The sequence below is a fragment of the Symphodus melops genome (assembly GCF_947650265.1).
Source record: "Symphodus melops genome assembly, chromosome: 1".
NCBI classification, from domain to species: Eukaryota; Metazoa; Chordata; class Actinopteri; order Labriformes; family Labridae; genus Symphodus; species Symphodus melops.
Genome location: NC_136691.1, coordinates 4,199,246 through 4,209,824, shown reverse-complemented (window position 1 = coordinate 4,209,824; position 10,579 = coordinate 4,199,246). Strand labels below are relative to the sequence as shown.

The following is a 10,579-nucleotide window of genomic DNA, read 5'->3' as shown; positions in this document are numbered from 1 at the left end:
CTGGTGTCCTCTGTGATGTTGCTGATCTGGATCTGAGCAGCAGGAGCACGGGCAGAGGAAGTGTCAACAGCACTGTTTCATGAACATGCTATTGTGAGACGGTAAGATGCCCTCATTGTGCCTTAAAATCTAGTTTTTATTATGTATTTTTCAGGTCTGGTACAATCTGTTTAAAGTTGTTTCTTGGTGCCTTGATGAGATGGGACAGCTGTGGAGGGACAGGAAGTGTTGGGAGGAGAGAGTGGGGGATGACATGCAGCAAAGGATCGTGGTCAGATTCAAACCCACAGCCACTGTGATCTATCCTCCAATCATTGGGCATGCATCACAACCACTCGGTCACGTGCGTACAGTAGAAGTTCTAACTTTTTGCTAACAAATAATATTTTTCAGCTGTATGTGTATTTAATGATAAAGACGTATTATTAAGAGATTTATAGAACCTGCAAGTCTTGTATCTTCACATGATGAAAACTGATGTCATTGGTGAACGTATGATTGACAGCTCCCACCGTCCAGTTAACCTCGTCCAGTTTCTCTCTGAGCCGGCTCACTTGTCCTGAGGTCTCCCTGTCAGACCACAGAAACAAACTGAACTTTAGTCTTTGTCTTTAATAAAGTCAAAGTGTGACGTGCGCCGAATGAGGCTTTTCTATGCGGTGTGAATTGCACCTGAGCAGGACATCGTGGTCGCGGAGCCAGACGGAGGATCTGGACACCTCTGCGTTCAGGCCCGTCAGGTTCCTGCTGGCGGAGCTGCTCAGAGAAGACAACCTGTCGTCCAGCTGCACCAGGTAACCCTCTGACTGAAGGGAGTTAGCCTGGACACTCCTCAGCTCCACCTGCAGACCCTGCAAGTGGAAGAAGTTAGCTTGAAGGTTAGCTTTATCAAACTACTTCATGTTTGTCATCCTGTTTATAAAAAGCTTTAAACACAATTGCAACACGACCAGACTGAACAAAACAATAAAGAATCCTCGTCAAGAAAGGCATAAAAAGTCTAAAGAGCGACAAAGGTAAGAAGCATTTAGTCGTCTATGACGTAAACAGAGCTAATAAATCCTTTAAAACAGCTTTTAGTTTTACAAGATGCTAAAACTTGAGAGACTGCTGCTAAAGTACTGAGCATCCACTCTGAAAGTTTCACATTAAATACTCAAGTAATATAAGTGTTTGTTTTGTGGAAAAAACAACAACAACACACACACACACACACACACACACACACACACACACACACACACACACACACACACACACACACACACACTCACCTGTAGACTAAGTGCTTCATTTTTATTTATACCGTATTCAAATAAACGGTATATAATAGCCTTGAAGAAGGTCATGATGCTTTTAGCATCACTGTGAAAAAGACAACTTTAATGAGCCCTGAAAAACAGCCCTGTTTTTAATTTGTGACCGAACGTTTTCAAACTAATCCAGGAAGTGTTTAAATACTGTTTGGGTCTTAAAAATTAGAAGAATACCTTTAAGAGGGGAACGCTTAATCCCACAGTTTATAAGAAATACAAACCACCACGTCTGGAAGAACATGATTCTAACAGCACTACAAGGAATTCTTTAATTGATGTGTTAAAACTCACACCCATTTAAGTTAAATCCCACTAGTGCTGCAAAGTGACGCTGTGTAGCAGGTTCCTAACAGATGAATGTTAATGTATGGATGATTTTTTTCTTTTTGTAAAGGAAAGCAGGAGATTTCTGTCAGAAAGCAGGAATGGCTTTGTATACAGGGGGCCAGACAAATCTAAATCAAATCAAAATGTTTCACAGTAGCGTCAACGTGAGATCAAATGTGCTTCAACTGTTCGCCTGTCAATCGAGCTCAACTGTGACCGGCCATTTTTTCAGAAGCTCTGATTCTGTACGTTTATTTCCACCTTAAAATCCTCCATAGAGATCTCAGAAAATCCTGAAATCAATATTTTTAACCCTGAAACCAAGCCAACAAGGTCCCAGAATACAATGACTATAAAACATTTGATTCTGGACATGAAAAAAAACAACTTAAAAATGGTGGAAAAGGTACAAAACTGTAGATATTTTTTAATGGGAGTAAGGAATAACACACACAGCACAGAACCACAATCCATCTGAATTCCATTGAGATCAGTCGATACTCGTCTTTCTACATGTATGTTTATCATTATTTTTATTGTACTGTTTATATAGCGTTAATAATCATTTTGTAATATTTCTAGTTTCTATTGAGTGTGTTGAACTTCCTGCAAAGCATTTCCATGGTAACAGCAGGCTCCACCTATCAGACACGTTGTGATACGAGGATTTTGGACAGTGTAGTTCTTTTTTTCCCAGATCATGGATAAACTGTGCTTTTCTTAAAAAGAGGTCGATGTCGTATGAAAATGTCTTACACAGGAGCACATTCTTTTGTTTCACATGAAGGAAGCTTTTGGTAAGTCGACCTGGGATGGTTATGACATTAAGGCTAATAATCAAATCCGACACTTTAGTATAGCTGCACTGTCGTTCATTTACTGCTCTGTGTGCTCTTTGAATTTCCCCCCGGGGACAAATAAAGTTTTAAATAGAGCTGAATTGAAATCTGCTATGAAGAGAATCGATGTGTTTTTAACTTCTGGAACCACACTGTTTAACTCTAACGTTTCCATGTTAGCACAGGCATAAACAAACTGTTGCTTTAAGACAAATGTAAACATTTTGAAATCAATCCATCAGTCATCATTTGACTCCTGTTACAGTCCTCATGTCAACAAGAGCTCACATTTCCTCTCTTTGCTCGTGTCGTACCTTGATGAGGATCTCCAGCCTCTGCAGCCAGTCACTGTGGTTCTGGAAGAGGTTCTCCAGCTTCCAGATGTTCTCCAACAGATCAGCCTGAGTAGAAGCCTCGCCCAGGTCCAGCTGGAGCTGCCGGGAGCGCTCCGACATCCGGGTCACGTTCTCCATCATCACTTCCTGGCGTTGTGAAGACACCTGGGAGCGAGAGACTGGGGAGAAGAAGAGAAAGAGGGAGAGTTACAAATTAGTTTTGAGTGCTGACTTACTGATTCCTCAACAAATTCCCCAAATTGAGTATCGTTTACAATCAATCACGACTGACTGAGTCAGCATGTGAATGCAGAGCAGATGTTGAATCAGTCACTTGCACTAACTCAGGTTCTCTCTTCTTGCTAAACGTTTTGTTTTGTCAAATAAAACCTAAATATTGTTAGGACTTCAAAACCTGTTTTCCGGAGTTGGCTCTCTTGTGACGTTTTCAGTGCTGCACTAGAGATGTATTGCGTAAATTCAGTCTTTATTTTGACTGATGTTGAAGTTGGCCTTCTCATGATAATGTCCATCCAATTCATGCTCAGGAGAAAACATCCAGAGTGTTTTCTTTTACAATTCAACATGGATTTCCTAATTGGAACGGTATGATTTTTTTTTTTTTTAAGATTTATTTTTGAGCTTTTTGTGCCTTTCTTGGAGAGATAGGATAGGATAAGGGATAGAGATGGAAATGAGAGAGAGAGAGCGAGAGAGGGGATTGACATGCGGGAAAGGAGCCACATGTGGGATTCAAACCCGGGACGCCCGTGTTGAGCACTATAACCTCCATACATGGGACGCCCGACCACTGCGCCACCAGCATAAAAACATTTTTTCTTTACATTTATCTGACAGCTGATATGTGATAATTCATTATTTTTTAAACACAAAAATGTCAGGAAGTCATTATTGATTTGAGAAAAGATTAACCTCTATTGACAGGAGGATACGTCGTATTATGTTTGTATTCAGAATCATTCAGATTTGTAAAAAAAAAAAAAAAAAAAAAAAAAAAAAAATAAGTTAAAAAACCTTTATTAGGTCTCTGTATTTGATGACAAACACATTTTTGTGATGGGAGGTTGGATAAATATTACTGATCTTAGGATAAAGGTAAATGACTCAGCTGCTCCTGGGAGAAATCCCATTTTCAAGACAAGCTGACTGTGATCTTGTCACAGACTAATTTTGTGATACAAGGACGGAATGAAAATACTCTGATACTTACTTCCTTTATAACTGACTTTGACTTGATATTCATTTTATTCAGATCAATGAAGAAAACTTTCATTTGTCCCCGGGGATCAATTCAAATTCAGTTTTATTTGAGTAAGAGATTTTATTTTAAGCTGCTAGAAATGCTAGCTAGCAATGTTGGTTCACAGCTATGTTGTTGGCCTTTCCTCTTCATTGTAATCCAAAATGTCGAATGTTACTCTGTTTCTAATTTTGAAATTAGCAATATGCTAATTTAACCTACTTTACACATTGACCACTGAGTGTTTGATGATGAATTTTAAACCCCCCAAAAACTGAAAAAACCAGACAAAAGAAGAATGAGAACAAACATGTTTTCTCTTTAAGGTTGTGTGGAGAATATTGGGAGAAAATGATCTCAATTACAAAACGTTTATTTAGCTGGAAAATCACATTTGCTAACAGTTAACATATTAGCAACAAACATTTCTTGTCTTTCTTTTGACTGTGACATAACGGCCACTTTTTCTCTGTTCTCCACCGTGCCTAATGAGGAAAAGCTCCTTGGTTTCATGTTATGTTGGGAGCATGTTGCATGGTAACGGCTCGATAGCCCGAGAGATATTTTGAAACCAGATCCTCAACATTACGCCATGAAAAAATACTCTCAGCAGGGACCAATGCCTGCAAAAAAAAAACCTTTGATGGAGGAAAAAGGGATAGCTTGGAAAACAAGAGGAAGCAGATGACTCCCTCCACAAATGTTCTTTGACACTTCACTGCCCCTTCAAAACTGATTTTTCTGCATCCAAGACAGCTATAGTGTTTCTCTGTATGTTTGGCTACATGAGCTAGCATCACAGTTTAGAAACATCTGCATGACTTTAGAGCAAGAAAAGTTCCCCAAAGCCACCCGGCTGCAAACAAACCGTCTAAATTACCACTCGTTGTGTGTGTTAGCTTCATTCCTAATGACCTGAAAAACTAAATAATCAGAAATCCACCCACTTCACAGGGTGCTTAATTGTTAAATGATGGTCTGTCAGCAGCTGTGTTTCTGTTTTTTTTTTACAAGAACACACACAGACATAAATTTAGCATCACCACAATCTGGAGGGCATGCTCAGTGGTTATTCCCCTTAAAAAGGAGACGGAAAGAAGAAACAAGACTGAAAAAGTTGATGAAGGATAAGACAGAAGTTAAAAAAGAAAGCATGAGCAATGGGATCTCATAACAGCTGGCACCTGGGAACTGGAGCAGGAAATCCTTCAATATGTCCCAAAAGCAGGAACTTGACAGTGCTTCCTTTAATCAAATGTAACATTTACACATGTAAATATTCAACCTTGCCTTAAACTTGAGTAAACTTTTTGTTTCTTTTATTACATTTTCCATAATTTGTACTTTTGCGATCATTTTTGTTTTCACTTATTTCCAATATATTTCTTACTCTTAAGGTATTGATATATATAGGTATTGATATGGTATAGATATTGTCTTTTTAATTACATTTTTTACTGTAATCTAAAAAGAAATACACAGAACACAACACCAAGTTTCTCTCTCTCTCTCTCTCTCTCTCTCTCTCTCTCTCTCTCTCTCTCTCTCTCTCTCATGTACCTGTTAGACCTACAGATTTACACAGAAGTAACATTGTCTGTGCACGAGAACCACATTTTTGTCAGATAATCTTGTCAGACAAATTTGAGTTACAAATGGAGCAGCAGGACCGGACCTTGTTTTAATGGATTCATGGTTGCCAGATTTTTCTGAAAGTTGTCAGAGGAACCACAGTGTGGTTTTGCGAGTTTAAGGTGCAGGATTACATTAGTTAACCACAGTTTGGGGCTGTGGGTTCTCACAGTTCAGGACAAATATGCTAACAGAGTGATGACATGTAACTTGAATCCTGTCGTGTTACCGGAACACATTTGAGTAAATGATTGATTGTGTCCTCTAAGTTAAACCCTCTAAATGGATAATCAATCACCAATGGAAATCAATGTTCACTAATAAAAGTCTGTGAAACTGCTGTTCTATAAACACAGAGAGTTTTGAATACCATCAAACCCGCACAGAGGTCACTGTCAGGTAACTACATGGATAATAAACACTTCTCCATTTTCCAGTTCCACTTTGGAGCTGCGAATAAGCTGCGAACACAACACGGATATTTGATAAACGTTCCAAAGTGTATTTGCCAAACTTGTTAATCACTCACACTCTCCATATAAACAGATCATAAAAAGGCCTATGATCCCAGCTGTTATCACTACTTGTACAAATCGTGGATACTCAATGTGTTGTATCAAAACTGTACAGTCAGGTTTAGCCACCAAAGCCACCGTGTTAGGTTTGGAAACAAGTTGATGGTTTTAGTTATTAAGTAAAGTGGGTGGGTCATAACCATTAAAATAAATTAATGTTGACCTTTGGACTCATATAAGAAATGAAACCTGCACTGTTGCAACTCTCTCTGCACCCTATGTTATTTTTTTCCTAACCTTTTCTTTGGATCTCATTTTCACACTTAAACATATACACAGAAAGACATGGCAGCAATATGCAAAAACAGATCCAAAATTCACAGCTTTATGGTATTTGAATTGGTCGACAGAGAAGACGACATATTAAACTATAATATCAAATGTCGCGAGATGAGGTCAGTACATCAGCTGGGCTTCAGTATGTAATGTGAATGGATTATGCATTATCTTTGCAGTGGGCTGGACCGAGCTTATTTTATGTCCTACGAAGGCTTTCCATGATATATTAAATCCAATTTTTAACCATATACAACAAACAAAGTCTTACTAGCAAAATAAAAAAAAGAAAGAAATGTTGGTGGGCCAGACAACTTAAAACACACACACACACACACACACACACACAGACACACACACACACACGCGCAGGATGGCTGGACAGTGTCATGATTGGGGCCCATTCCTCCTCGGGCAGAGATAAAGTCAACATGGTGCCTTTCATAAATCTCTTTATCTGCAGCCTGAGCATTTGTTCGTGTGTCTGCGACGGTGTGTGTGTGTGTGTGCATGTAGATCAACACTTAACACCAAAACAATTCTATATACTTACACACACGTACCTTTATGTGTGTTTGTGTGTGACTGAATTGGACCCGACCAGTAACACAACTTTTATTCAGCAGCTTTTATTCTTTAGTAAATGTCAGTTTTCCTTCCTGATTAAGACATTCACCAACAAACACCATCCAGACTGGGATGTTTTAAAGCAGATTAATAATCCATACCTGTCACAGGCAGTGTAGCTAATGCTAAATAATAGTGAAAAACATCATGATAATCTTTACTGTGGAATTGAAAGTACATAAAGAGTCTAAAATAAAATCTTAAAACAAGTTTATTCAACGTTATGGGAGTTCTTTAAAAAAAAAAAAAGCTGCTTTTATTTCCAAACAGAGCGATCATGGTCAGAGTGTGTTATACTTTATCAAAAGGCTAAATGTTGAATCCTTCTTACAGTTGTGGATCAGACTGTACACAATCCACAGACCTTCTGAAAAAGTTGATTTGGAGACCACACTAAATCTGAGGGCTCCTGCTGAGCCGTTGGAAACACAAGTAATCTCTTGTTTTTGTGATCTGGAACATCTTACCACAGCTGTAATTCTCTTTGTTACCAAAATAAAAGAAAGAATGTAAATATGATTGCTTTGATTATTTACAATCATCTCGTATGCCCAACTTTACAACAACAACAAGCCCTAAGCTGAACATGTTTTTGTACAATCACTGAAAACACCTCATGAAGAGGGGACATTGGGCAATAGACATTGTTTGCCCACAGCTCTTCTATCGCCGGACCTCCATGAAGGCATCAGACATGTCTGACAGCGTTGGGACAGAGTTCAGAGCGGCTCCTGGCCTCTTGACTTCACCACCTCCTACATGAACGTTAATCTTAAAAAGACACAAATCTGATAAGGGACTCGACTTTAACCAGAAAGTCTTGTTGAAAATGAGCTTCGCGAGCTTATCCCAATCTCCACGTTATCCCCCCCATACTCCTAAAAAGCCAGAACAAACAGCTGAGTGCCTTTAAAGCAGGGGAAGGATCAGATGTCAGAACTGTGATAAAAGACAGAACAAAGGCATTCAAGTGACCAATGAAGACAGGGAAACGATGGTATGTTCAACACCAACACAACCCCCCCCCCCCATCCTACCCTATCCTTCTTTCTGCATCTTGTCCCATCTCCCCCATCCCATCGCCCAGCCCAGCACAGTTTAGCAGATGGCTGTTCCGTCATGAGCCCGGGTCTGCTGAAGATTTCTGCCTGTTCAAAGGAAGTTTTTTCTTGCCACGCTATGACGGATGAAGCTGGGCTCTTGTAACATAGCCATAAGTAAGGTCCTTTACCTGCTTTTTGTAAACATAACAATGAGCATGGTCTTGTTAGCTGCTCTTTCGTTAATGTTAACAGACAAACAGTAAGGTCCTTTACCTGCTTTTTGTAAAGTGTCTCGAGATAACATCTGTTATGAATTGACGCTATACAAATAAAGACTGATTGATTGATTGATTGATTGAAACATAGAGAAAATAAAATGTATCCATCACAAACTGACGAGTTTCTTCAAAAGAACACGGTCATGACATCCGGCCCTCGGACATTATTGACATTCTTGGTACCATGAAGCTGGAGAGTGTTCGTCTCACTGAGCTCCTTGAACAGGGACAGTACTGTCCCATGGCCACTGAGGAACAGGAAACACATATTTACTCTTCTTAGCACACTGACTGTGTCAATTAACCCCAATTTTTTTTTTTTTTGGACCCCTGAATTCGTTAATATCCAACAATAACTTGGCTCCTTTTAGACTTTATGGATTTTAAGGTGAATGAATAAAGAGTCTAAAATATGAATGTTTTAATCAATCATGTAAATAGCACCAGATAATTATAAAAGATATCGCCGATGACTTTATAAAAAGAGCATGTGATGTTATGGTAGGGAGAGTAATCTTCTTCCAACAGGTAGAAACCTCGAGCAGAACCACAGTCATGTTGAAAAGCTGTCTGCTGTAACCGGATGATCTGAGAGAAGTGAGAGCAACATGCAGACTCACGGCTACAATAACAAGGAGCCTATTACTTAAATGAGTGTGGATGATAAAAGTGACAGCAGAAGCTGGAGTCGTGCTGGTCCACATCAAAGGTTTTAATACCTTACATTACCCCGTCATCGGAAACTGGTGTCCCTTTATTTCTTTGATTTTTGGAATGAAGAATAAATAAATAGAAATATCACATTATGAAAAAACGTCACATTTGCTTCTGGTTAATGTTTCAGCCTCCATCATAGCAGAAAAACAGAGAGTGGAATATGTTACAGTCCGACTGTCTACTTTTGTGCACTGATATTTCTTGCATAAGCACTGAATGCTCGCACAAGATGTGAATCTGGCCGAGTTTAATTCCTTGGGAAACTGAGCTTGTTCAACTTTACCTGTCTGAGTAAAATATTTGGAACAACTCTGCAGACCGTGTAATGTAACTCGAAAACACGAACTGAATTCAGACAAGTTTAAATAACCGAGCAGCCAGAGGTGAAAGTGATCAGACCTCAGAGAAGGATGAGAAAAATAGCAAGCTGAACAAATATTAAAACAGCTGCTTCTCCTGTATAATCGGCCAGTTTACCATATGTGTGCTGGACAAATGCTCCATCTAAACGTTATACGTTTGTAACGGACACACAGCAGCTCTGTCACACTTTGATGAAAGATGTGTTTTTACCATGATCCTTTTTTTTTTAAACCCTGTTTGTGAAGCACTTTGTGGCCCCTGCCTGCGAAAAGTGCTATATAAATAAATTTTACTTACTTACTTACTTACTAATCAGATCAATATTAATAATAATAAAGTCAGATATGGACACCACATCTGTCACAACCGATTTCATGTTTTCGTACAGGTGAGAGAAACAGAGCGATATCGTTCACCTCCATCCAGACAGAACCCGACCGACGTCCCACTTGACTTTGAGGGGATGCCAGTAGCAGGAAGGAGGGAAGGAAAACAAGAAGAAAAAGGCTTTTTTGTGAACTGCAGACCTGAAAGTCTTCCAGCGGCGAATAAGAATGAAATTACAGGATCTTCCAACAGACTGATTTCCGTCGAAGGCTGGCATCAGGGCTGTTAAAAAAAAAACGAATGAATACAAAAGACTAGATTCATATCCAGCCTGAAGATCAGTTACAAACAACTGGCTAAACTGGGATCGACTGAGAGGGACACATATTGTGTCTGGATGTATTCAAGAAGGACCAGGGATAACTAAAAGAAAAACAGGGGCTGAACGATAACATCCTAATAACTCTTTGTGCGAGCTTTATGAACATGTTGCTGCTATAAATAATTTGGAAATAAAGGAGTTATTGTGTGTGGCCTGGGTTCAAATCTGACCTGTGACTCCTTTCTCTTCAAAAGAAAGGAATAAAAGCCCAAACATAGAAACCTTAAAGAGAGAAAAAAAACTGAAACAGGCAGATAAAAAAAGGCTTTAGCTGACAAAAT

At 39.2% G+C, this 10,579-nt stretch overlaps 1 protein-coding gene across 1 annotated transcript in view; it reads right to left on the bottom strand.

The window, feature by feature from the left end:
- scara5 (scavenger receptor class A, member 5 (putative)) overlaps nt 1-10,579 on the bottom strand; it is a 71,471-nt gene that overhangs the window by 36,525 nt on the left and 24,367 nt on the right. Inside the window, exons 4-7 of the mRNA XM_079362474.1 lie at nt 2,797-2,996; nt 673-851; nt 444-570; nt 2-32 (exon numbers count right to left, since the gene is read on the bottom strand). Of these exons, the coding sequence (XP_079218600.1) occupies nt 2-32; nt 444-570; nt 673-851; nt 2,797-2,996 (537 nt within the window). The remainder of the gene's footprint in view (nt 1; nt 33-443; nt 571-672; nt 852-2,796; nt 2,997-10,579) is intronic.